General features: G+C 42.0%; 1 protein-coding gene across 1 annotated transcript; it reads left to right on the forward strand.

Moving 5' to 3' along the window:
• The first annotated feature begins 4,394 nt into the window (after positions 1-4,394).
• fscn2a (fascin actin-bundling protein 2a, retinal) lies at positions 4,395-13,583 on the forward strand. The gene is made up of 5 exons (XM_050070117.1): positions 4,395-5,464; positions 9,778-9,934; positions 10,020-10,141; positions 10,246-10,413; positions 10,505-13,583. The coding sequence occupies exons 1-5, from the start codon at positions 4,642-4,644 to the stop codon at positions 10,708-10,710; spliced, it is 1,476 nt and encodes a 491-aa protein (XP_049926074.1). The 5' UTR covers positions 4,395-4,641; the 3' UTR covers positions 10,711-13,583.
• The last annotated feature ends 2,432 nt before the right edge of the window (positions 13,584-16,015 follow it).

Raw genomic sequence — 16,015 nt, forward strand, 5'->3', positions numbered from 1 at the left:
AGCTTCACAAACACTTATGCAATTGATTTCTGTTAAAACAATTTGTAGTCTGCAAGCCCAAACCAAGATTACTCAAGTTATGTGACTGAGTGGTTTCCAAGACTTGAGAAAGCTCCTGCAGATAATACATCATCATACAACTGTTTTCACAGATAGTGTCCCTTGCATATGAACAGTAAATTGACGTTGACATGTAAAATTGATGCAGTGTCCCTTCAAGAATGTCTGCTATTGCATTTCCTCTGATACATCAAGTACTTCAGTTAGTTTTGCAAATAATCTAAGAAGCATTAAGTGCCATTATGTACTGCACACTTTTCAATATGTCAGTGTTCACTATCTCATCATGGGAAAGAATGAAGTCGGGTTAATAGATGGATGGATAAAATACATAGGTTTATAATCATCCAAACTACACATGTATTTATGAAACTGCGATACAAGTAAACACCAGTAGGATGTTATTCATTTGGACCTCTATTAATGGTAAGGTGTCATTGACCTGTAATAGTAAAACAATACTGGTGCAAGGCAATGCTGCCGCCCAGTGGGCAAAAGGTGAAAACACTTGAAATGTAATGTACACTGTAATAGTGAATGATGGTTTGGGGTTACTGTGAATGCTTTTATAAGGCAACTAAGAGCAGATCAACCAATATTTGAAGTTTGAAGAGTGAGATTCTGTCATTTCGCCCCTTTCAATGATTTAAAATCTAACAGTGTCCCATTAGGAAATAGGAAATAATCTTGGTATGAGCTAATGCAGGCCACAGCACACTTACAACTGTACACCTGCCCTTTTATGTATATATTACGGCTTGGTTTGTGCTATATGTCATGGTAGGGATAGTGAGGTCACACAGTCACTTCTGTCACTTTTCATATGTACAAACTAAATGCAAATGAGTGTTGTTATGCCCATATGACTCTCTATGACAGCAGGCACTTCTACTCACCTTCAAGTGTAACCTTTAGGAACAGCTTAAAAAAATGTGCCTTCAGACCTTAGACTGTATATAATGATGGATGTTGCTGCTGTGATGTCACCCATTGGTTTGTGGACTACTGTTTTGAAGCCTCAAGTGCGGCATCTAGGCTGTCACCATGTTGGTTTTCTGGAGCCAGAGGTGACCAAATTTGGATGAGAGACATGGAGCTGTGGAGGAACGAGGGGTGGATCTGACTCATACACTGTGGCGTCACCTTGCAGACTTAAATATGAGTATTATAAACATTAATAAAATGCAAAAGGATGAGTTCTATAAAAATTAATCCCCATGTACAGTTGTCATGAATGTCTAAATTAGCTATAAAGACTAAAATCATCTTTTGTCCCAGGCTGTAAACATGTCTGCTGTAAAGGTGGGCATTTTAACATGGGGGTCTATGTGGATTAACCCAGTTTTTGAGCTAGCCTCTAGGGGCCATTTCAGGAACTGCAGTTTTTGGCACTTTTGCTTTGGCTTCATTTTTTCCCCTAGAGGATGCAGCTAGCTTTAGACCTGTATAAAGCTAGCTGTTAGCCTCCTCATACAGACTTTTTTTTGCATAAGTGGATCTTCACCAGTTAGTTCTGGATCCCCAACTTAGCCTTCATATGGATAAATCAGAGAGCAACACATTCTCACTCCGACCTCGCCACATATTGAAGTTTGGTGATGGACTTCCCACTTCCAGATACGACATGAAAGGTACCCTGGGTGCGTTGCTTTTTCACGCTCTGGGACGCTGTGTCAAATTATGCCTGTTACATGCATTGTCTTCTTTCAAAATACACTTCCTTTTCACAGGAACTCTACAGTTTACATAGTGTCTCTTTCAAAATAAATGCACTACGTTGGTAAAACACCGCAAATTGAAAAGCTAATGCATGTGGTTGGTTGTAGGCAACAAAAGCACATGGTTAGGTTTAGGAAAAAAGAACAGGTTTGGCTTTATAATCTTATTGGACACAAACACTGCTCTCCCTGGTTAAAGTCGGAGTTTGTTGGATTCATGCACCAACCATACCACCAGCCCTACTTGGACTATTGTCACCTTAACTTTTGTATGCTGCTCATCGCATTTCCCCGACGCCGCCATCAAACTATAACGGTGACCGGCCATGTATTATGTCGACATTAAAAGAAGGCTCTTTTGTCAGTGTCTGATTCCGCAAGTCATTGCCCAAGCGCCAGATTTCAACGACTTCGGAGAGAGACCAGGTTGTTAAGAGGCATCCTGATGAGACGTCTTTGGGCCAAGTTTTGGTCAAAGTTTGTACGACATGTTGTCTGGCATCGTCAGAAATCAGATGTGTTAACAGGAGTTACAAACGGCCACACTGGAAGGCAGGGTGAAAAGCAGGTCCTTGTAGGGAGTGGGAGGTGCGATAGCATTTAAATTTGGGGATAACAGAGTTCATTTTCAGTCAGTCTTTACTGGAAGGCATTTATTATGTTGTACTCTGTTGTTCATGTGAAAGTGACACAAATCAAAAGGGAAAAAAAGCTTGAGAGAAATTAAAACCCCGGCTCCGGCAGCGTTAAAGGTCTTGTGTATAGGATTTAGTGGTATCTAGCTATGAGGTTGCAGATTACAACCAATAGAAACGTCTTCCATGTGCCAAGCATGTAAAAGAACTATGCGCCAATGCAAAAACATAAATGGCCCTGTTGGATGTGTCCATTCTGGGCTACTGCAAAACAAAATGGCCGATTCCACGGAGGAGTACCCACTCCCTACGAAAATATGAAGGGCTCATTCTAAGGTAATGAAAAATTCTTAAGTTCAGGTGATTACACACAGATGAAAACATGGCTATGGATATTATATTCCATATCTGCCAATATATCACCTTAAATCCTGCAATCTGGACCTTTAAGTGGGGGTGAATGCTGGGTTGTGGGTTTTTTGACAGATACAGAAATACTCGTACACAAGCCCCGTAACTGTAACATCAGAGCAGTTTCAGGGGAGGGGCTTTGTGAAGCTACTCGACAGAGTTTAAAAAACCTAAACTGGCTTTCAACATGTATGAGCATAAGTTCTACTCAAAGCTCCTTCCTCCTAAATCTGTATGACAGTGAATTAAAAACTGATCTAACCTCAACAAAAGGAATATTGCCGTTTATCTAATACGCACATCAACCTCCTACATATGTTTGCCCTCCAGAGACAGCTTCTTTTTAGCTTTGTGGTTTTACCAACCTTTGTCCTTAGTTTGACATTAGAGCGTTAACCCCCCATGGTGGTCTGGGATCACAATGCTAATCACTCTTAACTGTCAAGGCTAATAGATCACATGCCTTTGAAGATTAATAAGTAGAAATAATACCCCATGGACTTTGCTTTGTGCTATAGTTGAATCACATGCTTTTGTGGTTTTGGTATTTACAAATTTGTTCTCCTCGACATTACCTTCAACATCCTGAGGACCCTTTGGTAAAAGAGGGTGGTAATGCTCTTACAAAGGTCGACCTTGGCGTGCACTGTGACAAAGGTTATGGAGTCGCGTCATCTATTATCAGTTGACCTACAGAGTAGCAGAGGTGGGTCTGGAAGGATTGGCAATAATTATGTTGAGAATCAGCAAAGGTGAAAGTGGAGCAAAGGCAAATGGGCAATGCTTGCACATTCAAATGTGTGCTATTCAAATCCCTCTTAGCTAAGCTCACGGACTTCACAAATTTAAATATCTCTGGAGACTTGAAGCAAACATAAGTTGCTATATAGCTTCTCTGTACCTGCATGTAGGAAACGGGGGTAATAACTTTAAGAAAGGAACCTTTGTACCGCTTTGGGAGTTAAGACTATGCTTCTAAATCAGTCAGCCATGTCCAATGCAATGTGAAAGAGGCTCTTTGTGAATACGACTTTAATCTGTACATCAAGTCTTCAACAAGCAGAGGTTTATTCATGGATAGGAAATGTTATTCAAAATGTGCTTATATTTATACAAACTGACCCATGAAAACTTACTTAATCTGTTTGAAAAGGGACCCGAAAGAGAAGGAGAAGCAGTGGGGAGCAACCTAAAGCACCTTTACTCTCTGGACATTTTCCAATTAGGTTGTGGCTCGCCAGCAGATCAAAGCTGGGATAATCCTCAGGCTTGATAGCTGGACTACTAGTAAATGGACCTAAATGTGAGAGTAACAACCAATGGGGAGTCAGTTTGACAGATGAGTGAGCAAGTGTGAGTTACAGTGAAGGAAGACAAGTGTGGAGGAGAAAAGGAAGAGATGAGAGTAACAGGAAGATATGGAAGAGATAGAGAATGGATCTGCGCTCAGTGTGTACTGGAGAAGGAGAGGGAGGAGGGGAGGTTCGCGGTTGGTGCACTGGGATGTGACGTCAGCGGCTTGTTGGATTGAGGTGCTGTGTCCTGCTGATTTTAATCCTAACTCATTAAGGAACAGAGAGCAAGTGCCTGTGCAAGCCCTCTGGGGAAGGAGAGAAAGTGACGGGAGAAGGAAGGAACACTAAACAATCCATCAAGGGAGATAAGTGGAGCTAATTTACGGCTTGAGAGACAGAAGAGGGAAGAAATCAAGCATTTTATTTTTGCTTCTCAGTTTCATGCCTGCTTTCCCTCATTACCCTCTCCCTTATTTGTCCTAACATCTTTATTTGCAAGCTTACCGTGTGGCCTGTTGAAGTATGCCCACAAACGGAACTAACAGGGCCCTGAAGCTGCAGTTTGGCCTCATCAACCATGAGAATCGCTACCTGACGGCCGAGGCCTTTGGCTTCAAGGTGAACGCCTCAGGTATCAGCATGAAGAAGAAACAGATCTGGACCTTAGAGCAGGACGAGCAAGATAGCCAAGTAGTGTTCCTCCGCAGCCACCTGGGACGCTATCTGGCCTCTGACAAAGATGGCAAGATCACATGTGGGGCAGAGAAGCCTGACCCTGACTGCCGTTTCCTTATTGTGCCTCAGTCTGATGGTCGCTGGGCACTGCAATCAGAGCCCTACCAGCGTTACTTTGGGGGCTCGGCTGACTACCTGTCCTGCTTTGCCCAAGCCATCGGGGAGCAAGAGCTGTGGGCCGTCCATTTGGCTTTACATCCACAGGCCAGCCTGCTCAGTGTGGCACGTAAGCGCTATGCCCATCTGTCTGCTTCAGATGGAGAGATCTCGGTGGACAGCAACATTCCCTGGGGAGTGGACTCCTTGGTTACCTTGGTATATCTCGACGGCAAGTACAGCCTGAAGACCTGTGACAGCCGTTTCCTCAGCAATGATGGCAAACTGGTGAAGGAGAACAACAACACTACAAGCTTTACGCTGGAGCTGAAATCTGGCAAGCTGGCCTTCAAGGACTGTGATGGAAAATATCTGACCCCAGTGGGTCCCACAGGGACTCTGAGATCTGGCCGATGCTCCAAGCCCGGAAAAGATGAGCTGTTTGATCTCGAGGAGAGTCATCCACAAGTAGTTTTTCAAGCAGCCAATAAAAGATTTGTCTCAGTCAAGCAAGGTAATCAGCCTATGATGCAGTATTGGGGAGAAAAAAAGCACATCATCTAAAATTGAATAGTTTCCTAAGGAAAGTAGATTGAAGTGCTGCACTTACAGCATTATGCTCTCAATCCAGTACTAAGCATTGGGGAACATTAAAGTGGAAATGATTTTCATTTTTGAAAGTCATTGAAGTTCAAGGATGAAATTTGATTGTTTGCAAATACTGTACATCCTGAAGAATCTTGAATCTATTCAAAATAAGACATGGTAAAAGCGACTTCATGGTCACAAACATAGCTAGCACTCCGCTCAGAGGCTCCATGCTGAGTTTAAATTTCGAGAAAGAGGAAATAAGGAAATTCTTGACAGACTGAGAGACACAGCAATTTTCCCTACTGTGATAACTACGCAGCTATGGTAAGTTTTTTTTACCATTGTTAGCACCTGAGACGATAGGTGAGACCATTTTCAGATCCTTAAGCGAGCAGTGCACTATATTTTTGAGAGTAGAGTGTACTCCCTACAAACCTAACCTAAATGTTTGTTTTTTTCATAACACTCTGGTTACAGTTTATCTTCACTGTCTGTAGTTAAATGCAGTAGTCATCTTCCAGGTCCTCTCAGGTTTGGTTCTTCTTTCCGTCTCCTTTCTGTTTACAATTTCCCCTCTTTTCTGAATTTAATCTTAAGTAGAGTTTTGCAAAGGTACGAGAAAACGGAACCATTACGACCACACAGACTGTCACATTTTGCAGGTTTGGGTATTGAGGTTAGCTAAGAGTCTAGCCTTAGCGTAGGTACAGTAAAACAGCTTAACACATAGCACAGTAGAGTACACAGTGTGCCTTTTGTCAGCTGAGAATACAGTAAAGTCATGAGCAAAGCAATACCACTGTTGGGTGTGTAAAGCATAAAGTGCTTTCAAATATCACACTACAGTAATGAGGGATTCTTGATGACTTGAGACAGCCTGGATTTGTTTAACTGAATCTTTACAGTTACGTTGCAGTAACCAAAAAAGCAAATCAGCAACGTTTACCAGCTAATGAGAGAAAGCCCTGCCTGTCTTGTCTACACGTTAGATCCAGAATGGTTGTCAGCCATACTGTGGAGGTAATTGTGGTAATGGGCTTTGTCATTTCCACTGTGTGTCCATTGAAGATTAAGCAGTGTGCAAATGACTTCAGGGCAGATCTATGCCCCATGGGCGTCAATTACCATCAGTGGCCTTTAAGCCTTGCAGCTACTCGCTCTTTACTCTCATCCATCGAGCAAAGTTCTCCAAATTATGTGGATCTATGATCTGCCAGTGTGGCAGTGAGATGGCAGCAACACAGAGTTACAGCCGGGGCTTACCAGACAGATGAGTTAGTTACGAGGTGTCTTGTCAGCCTGCATGATGTAATCTGCTCCGTCATGTATAATTATTCAAGCCAACGATGTGGGCAGACAGGGGAGCAAACTGTGTTCTGTCACAGCTTTTTAAAGCTTTAAAATTCAATCAAAGCAACTAACAGTCTTATTAAAAACTAGCTGCACAATGCACATGCAATACTATAGCATATCTTGGGAACTAGATTCTCAAACTAACTTTAGACTGCAGTCATTATGCATATGCATGAATAATATTTCAACAACCTTGCACTCTATTCTCATAATATAGGGCACAGAATTAAATTTTTAACTGTAGTGTTTGGCCTTGTGGCAGTTCCACGTTTTCTAAGGAACAAGGCACTGAAAGCTGCTTAGTGGGCCCTGCAGTGCAGATTTGCATTTCACCACTCAGGGAATTACAGCAAGCGAATGAACAGGAAGGGTGGAGGGGTGACTGTGGGGGATTAGGGTTGTAACAGGCTTAAGAGAAAGGTTGAAGGATATTTCGGTGGCATCTAATTTGAACTACAGCAGACACAGTTCAGTTATATGTGTCTGTGTATTCTCCAGCACCTAACGCACCCCACCAGACAGAGTTAATACATGTGGATTAAGTGTATAACACTGCAAGTGAGGCACTCAGGTTTACAGAACAAGGCGCATAATGACTAAAGATGGCACAATATTAAACTATTTTTTTTTATGTTAGTCTGCATTCAATTTAACTATTCTTACACACTTTCTGTTGTTTGCAAAACAAATCACATGAGTTGATCACATGAAATGTGCTGCAGTGCAAATGTTCACAGAATGAGGCACGGAAGCTCCACACCTCAAAGATGGCTACAAAGTAGGCTAATTGTTTCAAGTGATCCTCTCAGCAATCAGCACCCAACTCACATAAACTTTATGGGTGAAATAGATTTCAATAATGACATGGTTTTAAAACATCCACATCTAAAACCAATGCTGCTGTATAATCCACTTTTTCAAACCAACCTGACCAAAGACTCAGATTTTCTATGAAGACTGAAAACATGACTTTTTATCCTCAAGTCTAACTGAAGTCATCGTTGTAAGGATGCATTTATCCGTCTTAATAGAGAGGGGTGAGTGCATCCTGTATTGGAAAACCAAACCTATTTTTCACTAAACAATTAATTGGCAAACACTGGAATCTTAAAATGTGTTTGAAACTCAGCCAAGCATATTTTTTACCGGCCAAAATAATATATTGCCTTTTTCTCACATATTTATTTGTTTCAGTACATTTCATTTAAATACTAAGGTTGCTGTGGAGCACAAAAAGACAGGTTTAAAGTTAAAAAAAGGTGGGTATATTTAAAAAAAATTTACAAAACACCTGGCTAGAGATGACAGAATTTGAGTTATAGTTAGGTTATAGCTCTTATGGTGCGTTCGTTTTGTACTCGGAGGTCGGAAATTCCCAGTTCACAGTTGGAAGTTTAAACTTGAACGCACCCTGAGATCAGATTTCCAGCTTGGAAACTAGGAGCAACTGCATCAACCCCGACTTTCGAATTCAAGATGGCTACATGTATGGCTCAAGATTTTTGCATGTAGCATGTTGCTACGCTGTCTGTATGTGCAAAATACCACATAGACTGTTGTTATGAAGCTGTCTATACTCCGAAAGTGCAAGGGCAACAAAGGCTTTCTTGCGGGCGTCCATGTTTTTTTCCGACTTGTCCACCGTTGTCAACTAGAATGCAAAAACTGTTGTCGACTCGCAGGTGACGTCATTTCCACTTCCGACTTCCGACCTCAGAGTACAAAACGAACGCACCATTAGTTCAGTCCATGGGATGGCCTTCTGCATAAACACCAGGCTCCGCCCTCTGCCCCATCTTTTGCCCAACCCCAACCAGGAAGTGACATCAGGTAACTCAAAAGCAAATGGCAAAATGACAAAACAATGTAAACTAAATGTGCGCTTCTAAAAAACACTATGTTGTCAAAGTGCAAATAAATTTTAAATTAAACATGCTGGTGTGCATTTTAAGTGACTGCAAATTAAAGGTAACTGAACATGTGGTAATGATGTGAGTGAACATGGGAATCATTCAACCTTTTGTGTGTCTGTGGGCACGGCCATCACAAAGGTATTACGCTGGATACAAACTTAAAGAAGAGGCCAGAGCAAAATTAGAAGCAAAATGATTCTAATATTTTGAACAACTCATCACCACAGCCTCAACATGTGAATAAGTTTCCTCTGGTAAACAGTGATGCAGTGTATATGTCTAGGGCTTTTACTGTGAAAGGTAAGAATGGACTGCTGGCTTGTTAGTTTCAGTAAAGCATGATGTAATAAATACGATTAGGGCAAATGCCATAAATCCATGGAGGTAACTGTGAGAACTGGGTCAATACATCATTAAATATGTTAGCATTTGCTAGTGACATGCCCTTGCATTATGAGAGGCTCATTTGCACAGTAGGAGCCTTGAAGCAACACCAAGCACCATATATTTGTGTGTGGCAAATTATGGCACCTTCAGGTGATGACATCTAGAGTGGGTAACCAATTCGACCCTTATGTCACCAAAACCCAGAAGTAGCATTGCACAAAATCAACAGCTATAATATTTAAGGCTGAATAAATGAATAGATGTGACTTAATGACGTTTATAGCATTGAGACATTTTATTAATTAGACTCATAAAACGTTGTGACCTTTCAAACACCTGCATCCTATATGAGGAGACAGAAGCTTTGGATGAGTCATTGTAGACAGCACATTGTGTTATGTGTTGCAACAACAGAGAATGGATTAATGCTGTATTATGCACAGGCATCTTTCTGGCAGTGCCTGAGAGAGTAAATGACATTCAAGAGGAGGCAAATGGCATTCAAGAGTGGATGCAACACTTTCATCCATAATTTCAATGGAGCGAGTGCATAATTACGGTCTTTTCTTCTATTATTTACCAGGAGTGAGTATTTCAGCCAATCAGGATGTGGAGACAGACATGGAGACCTTCCAGATGGAGATTGATAAAGAGAGCAAAAAGTCTATGTTCAGGACCAACGGTGGATCCTATTGGACTCTAGTGACTCATGGAGAGATCCAGTCCACTGCCACAGAAGTGTAAGTAGCTCTTACAGCTAAGGACCTTTCTTTTATGTTGTCAAATACATTTCCCTAACTTTTTCATGTTTTTTTTTTTTCCCAGAGAGGTCAACACAATGTTTGACATTGAGTGGCGAGGACATAGGGTGGCACTCAAAGCAAGTAATGGAAAGTATGTGTGTACAAAGAAAAATGGGCAGCTCTCGGCAGTCAGCGATACAGTGGGTGAGTGCTTTCAGGCAAGCCACTTGGGATTTAACGCTGTGTCCACATGTATAGCTTTTTTTGACCCATGCAAAGAGATGAACAGTATTTGTCCTCCATTGCAGGTGATGATGAATTATTCCTGATGAAACTCATCAATCGCCCCATGCTGATCCTTTGTGGGGAGAATGGCTTTGTGTGCCACCACAAGAACTCCAACACTCTGAACGCAAATCGATCCGTCTATGACATTTTCTCATTGATCTTTAATGATGGCGCCTACAATGTAAAAAGTCAGTTTCCATGTGTGCACGTGCAATTGATTATTTTAGCATAAACTGAATTGTTTGCTAATTTAAACATGTATCTGATGTCACTCTGCAGGTGTGAATGGAAAGTTCTGGTACGTCTCTAGCAGTGGTCTAGTGTGCTCAGATGGAGAAAAGCCAGAGGACTTTTTCCTTGAGTTCCTGGAACACGGACGTGTCGCCATCAAGGCCTCTGATGGGAAGTACCTTCGTGGAGACCAGGGAGGTACGCTCATGGCTGATGGCACAACTGTTGATGCATCTTGTCTTTGGGAGTTTTGACACCTTTCAATCAGGACGCTCAAAGAAGAAGCAAGAAGGCAGGGTGCAGGACCAGCTTCTATCAGCTCAGATGAAGCGGACTGACCGGGTAACATTTCCTGCCTGTTTTTATACTAGCTGCCAGGTGCCCCATCCCATTTTTTCCTTTTATTTTTTTTTTAATTGGGAAAGAGTGAACAGTTTAGGAATATGTGTGGTTTTCTTGTAAATATTAAATGTTTTGTCTTTCAAATGACAATGCCAACATCAAAAAACACATACCGTGTGAAAATGTGTAATTACCCAAATATGGAATAAGGCAGTGACTGTCCTAGTTCTTTCAGACACACTTTGTTCAACATGTGACAACCAAATATCTTTTGAGGGCAGCCACACTGATCAGACACTGAACAAAGAGAAATTCAACTAAGAGTGTTGCTACATATAGTAATTCGGTTTGATGCTGCATTTTTAGTTCAGTCTATTCAGAAAGCATGGACATAAATGGCAACAAAAGGAACATTAAGGGGCCATACACATTCTGCGGTGTACAAGACGGTGGTGAGACCAGAGATGTTGTTTGGTTTAGAGACAGAGCTGGAGGTAGCAGAGATGAAGATGTTGGGGTTCTCTGTGGGAGTGACGAGGATGGATAGGATCAGGAATGAGTACATCAGAGGGACAGCTCATGTTAGATGTTTTGGAGATAAAGCCAGAGAGGCCAGACTGAGATGGTTCGGACATGTTCAGAGGAGGGACAGTGAATATATCGGTAGAAGGATGCTGAGGTTGGAACTGCCAGGCAAGAGGCTGAGAGGAAGACCAAAGAGGACATGAAGTCAGTTGGTGTGAGAGAAGAGGATGCAGAGGATAGGGTTAGATGGAGGCAGATGATTCGCTGTGGCGACCCCTAAAGGGAACAGCCGAAAGAAGAAGACACATTCTGCATTTTTTTGCGCCGTCGAATTCAATGTGTACTCAAAATCTACTTTCGGAATGCAGCAACATGCACTGCATGTCATGTGACAAGGAGCAATCAATCACATCTGGCAGATACCTTTCCTTTCTTCCTTAACTATCAGTCTATGGTGAATATTAAAGTTTAACAGGTGTGATTAAACCCAAATGCAGCACTCAGTGACAGTTGGTAATGACCTTTAATTAAACACAGAATAAACAGAAACTTGAGCTGATGAAGGTATTCAGGTAATAGTTCATTATTCGGGCTCAGAACCCACACACATTCTCTGGGTTCAGGGGCCAACAGGTAGGTACATAGAGGTCACACACACACAAGGTGTGTCCCAGATAGTCTCTGAGCTGCAGCAGGCAACTGACAAACACTCACACTGAAACGTCGTGGCAGGAAAACAACACACAGTCACAGGCAGATGGAAACCAGATACACTGAGGCAAAACTCGTGGTCAGGGACAAAAGGCTGGTGAGTTTAACAGTAAACAGACGACATAGACAGGTCAGAGGCAAGCAGGTAAGAAGTGCTGGAAAGTCTTGCATGTGGTAGAAGAACAATCTGGCACTGAGGGAAAGGCAGCAGCTGCTTATATGCAGGAAGTGCTGGTGAGAAGCAGCTGCGTGCACAGGTGAGTGGAGTTGCCTTGATGAGGGAGGCGTGGCTGGCTAGCAGGGTGCAGGTGAATAGAAATTTACCAAGAGCAGGTGAGGGAGAGATGGGGAGCAGAATGCAAGCTGTGACAGAAAGACAAGCTGATCATTTTAGTACAGGGCCAACAATATTTTGATACATAAAAAACAAGGCATAGCAACATCAGGTGCCACCTGCTTTCACGCTCTTGAAAGTTGGTGAAGACCTTGCGTTTTCCAGGTAGTAAAAGACATGGCATGTGTATGAGCCCTTAGTCCTTCTGCTGCTACTGAGGCTTCATAGACTAAAAATGTCAAAAAGCTGAAAAAATCTTTGACAGTTTTTAAAAAATCAAAACTAATACAAATCTGGCAGAGACACATCAGTCCTTATCAACATTCTGAACTGAAAACCTTTGAAAAACAGACAATGAAGGATCAGTGTGGCTGCAGTCTTAGGGTTACTTAAAAAAAAACAGGGATACATACACAAAATTAACCTCATTTGGTTTAGGTGACTAGCCCTCCGTCGACTGTTTATCAGGATCAAACTTCTGTTACAATCCCACTGTGTTTGTTTACAGCTTTTAAATGATTTCAATACTTTGACATATTCTATTAGAAGAGTGTGGCCATCCAGGTTACTCTCAGCAAACGTAATGCACCACTGTCTTCACAGATAGCGAGAAGCTGGTCCTGATGGTGTTTTCATTTATCCTAATGGACCTTTTACAGTTTCCATAAAAGCACAATATGAAGTAAATGAAGTGGACTGAAGTAAATAGACCGTACTGTCTCAGGCGCCTCTGCAATATTGAGCAATGTAGCCTAAATCCAAAGAGGACTTAACTCAGCATCACTGCAAACACTGAAATATGTTTTTGTGTAACACGTGTAGAAATACAGAGATCAGACATGTTCAGGAACAAAGGATATCAGTAGAAATGCCATATATCCACATCAGGGACAAGCAAGAAACCAAAGGGGAGCACATTTAAAGCATTTGATGGACTATACATCATTTTTAATGTACCAGGCATGAACTCAGAAAGTGCTTCTCTGTTGTTCTGTCTAGGGGCCTTAAACCATACTAGACTCTTTATCCCTTTATACCCCGTTCTCATGTTCAGAGTTGGGTGGTAAGATTAGAAAATGTAATGGATTTAAATAACAGATATATTTGAAGAAATTGCAATGATTTCTTACTGGAATACATTTGGCAATTACAGTACATCCTATAAAACATTACACGGAAGCTAAAGTGTTTCAATACAAATGCTTGTTTGTTTTCTGTCACTGATTTCTGTCTTCTCTGATGAGAAGATGTAGATGTGAAGCGAGTCCTCCCTGTGCCTAGTGGTGTCGCTCCAACCCTGCTGCAATGACAAAGTTGTGATATCTGTCTTCCCTCTGCGTCCAGTCTTTGTACACAGCTAGGCCAAGAACATCGCACTGAAACTGATACGAATCTTCTCATCTAACTCCCGACAAGACAGCAAACTACTGCATTTCACAAAATGCTGTAGTGTTACCCACTACTGCTTGTGAAAAATGTGATCAGTAACCTCTAGTTGACCCTTATCAAACTCAGGAGGAACCTTTTTTTTTTATTTTGATCTCACGGGACTCACTGTATTGATTACAATGATTCCTGACACCCAAGGGCATAAGCTGCCCAGACTTTATTGGCACAGATGTTGGTGTGCAGCACAGAGGACGGCCTGAACCTGTATACAACTTATCCTGTAGATTTTTGTCAGTTATTCCCCAGGAAGAAATAAAATCTGCAATAGATCAAGTGTAATGTCTAAATCAATGGTTTTGTGATGTGTGCAATTTGCAATTAATAGAGACATCTTAGAACGCATGGTCCAAAAGGCTTGGTCACCTATGCATCCTGTATCTGCTCTGTGGAACCTCCAGCCATATTTTAGAATGTATTTAACATATAGAAATGTTTGTTGTTTTACTATCTTTGTTTATGATATGATTTTTGAAAATGTTGATGACAATAAAAACTTGAAAATACCTTTGATGACTTTGGGACTAGAATTGGTCAACTGTTAATTGTTAATCGATTAACCGCCAAGAAAATTTTTGACCAGTTATGTCTGCTGGTCCTCCAGTTTACTGCACTGCACCAAATGGGTCTGGTGGAAGCAAGCTAGCCTAGCGGGCAACGCTCATTCCACAATTACCACTAGTAACACCATCCCGACCAAATAGCGTTGCTGGGGAAACATTGTGCCCACCCTCCAGTCAACCCCGGGTCATTCCAATGAGTAGGTGGCTCAATTTTGAATCCCAAAACTAGCACAATTAACAGTGTTAAAGGGATTTTTGCAGCTGAAGGCCGCTTGGGGGGAAAATTGAGGGTGGCCACCTTGTTCCCGCAACTGTCCCACCACCTGGATGAGTGTCGCCACTAGCTAGCTCCTGTGATCCAGATGGTGAGCAGTGCAGAGTGGCCAAGGCTAACCGTGTGATCCATTTATGTTGCTACGAGCGGTAAGACTCAAGATGATGTCGTAAAATGTTGTAACTTCTTTAAATTGGCGGTATGCGTCCCCGTTTGCATTTGTACCATTTACACACTAAACGTAAACAAAGATGGATGCCTCCATCCATCTTTGCGGAGTACCAAGATCTTCACCTTGAATGTAGTAAGCCTTTATTATTAGCAACACTGCTAGCTACTTTCACCAACACCAACGGATAAACAACACGTCTCAAACTGAAAAACAGTAACAATAATAGTAAAGAGCACAGCCACTTACGGTAAATACAGGGCGCAGCCATCTTTGCTTTTGTCAGTCTTTCAAAACTTGTGGTCCTCTGAGTTCGTACAAGACCGCTACTGGTAGAACCGCCTCAAAGAGGCGTGTCATGACGTGTCGCTGCATAATTTTGCACAGCTTTCTGTCTTTCCTACCATCTTAATAGCGGTAAGATCTATATAGAACGGCCCATAACTGTAGCTAACTTGTAGAAACTGGAGTGTGGGCAGTGGGAACTATGAACTATGAAGTAACGATAATATTTAATACCGAATGTGAGTGTACAGATTAACAGATGATTTGTAGTGAGTACGATTTAACAGACGTTTTTGGCGCTTGGATACTACAGGGAGATATTTTGTGATCGAGGGACAACTAAGCAGCAGCAAGATATAGTATTCCCCTAATGGTGTCCAGACCTGGTGGTGGTGGCTGCTGACTCTGAGGCTGCTGACTGCTGAGGCAGATGAGGCTGATGAATCCGTACTGCTGACTGCTGAGGCAGATGAGGCTGATGAATCCGTAAACTCTAGGTGGTGATGGGGAGGTGGAGGGCGCGCACAACAGCTGTAAGAAAGAACTACGGCAGGAAAAGAGCCATATCTAAAATAAGGAGCAGATGATAGGCTGACAGAGAATTTGTGTCACTGTGCTATTAGTTCATTGTGAGTCAGCTGAAAAACAGCAGATGACTCAACTGACAGCCCCAGACAGTGACACCTAAAGATAGTGAGTGAGCGTGCGTGCTAGGACTGAACGGCAGGGTGAGAAAGAAATCTTACAGCCTTTTTTTCCTCTTAAAAAATAACCAGCAACTTACCATTTAACTGCTGTCAGGCTATTAAAAGCTAAATTAACCAAAAGTGACATCGCTAATGCCAAGCGATAAAAATATTCATGAAATTTGTGATTCATTAGCTCAGATGGTCGAGGGGTTGGCGAATGA

This window comes from Epinephelus moara, chromosome 18 (genome assembly GCF_006386435.1).
Source record: "Epinephelus moara isolate mb chromosome 18, YSFRI_EMoa_1.0, whole genome shotgun sequence".
NCBI lineage: Eukaryota > Metazoa > Chordata > Actinopteri > Perciformes > Serranidae > Epinephelus > Epinephelus moara.

Bases quoted from the DNA above. Each gene is read 5' to 3' on its own strand.
- fscn2a (XM_050070117.1), top strand. From the start codon at position 4,642: ATGCCCACAAACGGAACTAACAGGGCCCTGAAGCTGCAGTTTGGCCTC. The intron at 9,935-10,019 runs GTAAGTAGCTCT...TTTTTTTCCCAG, and splicing joins CAGTCCACTGCCACAGAAGT to AGAGGTCAACACAATGTTTG. The intron at 10,414-10,504 runs GTCAGTTTCCAT...GTCACTCTGCAG, and splicing joins TGGCGCCTACAATGTAAAAA to GTGTGAATGGAAAGTTCTGG.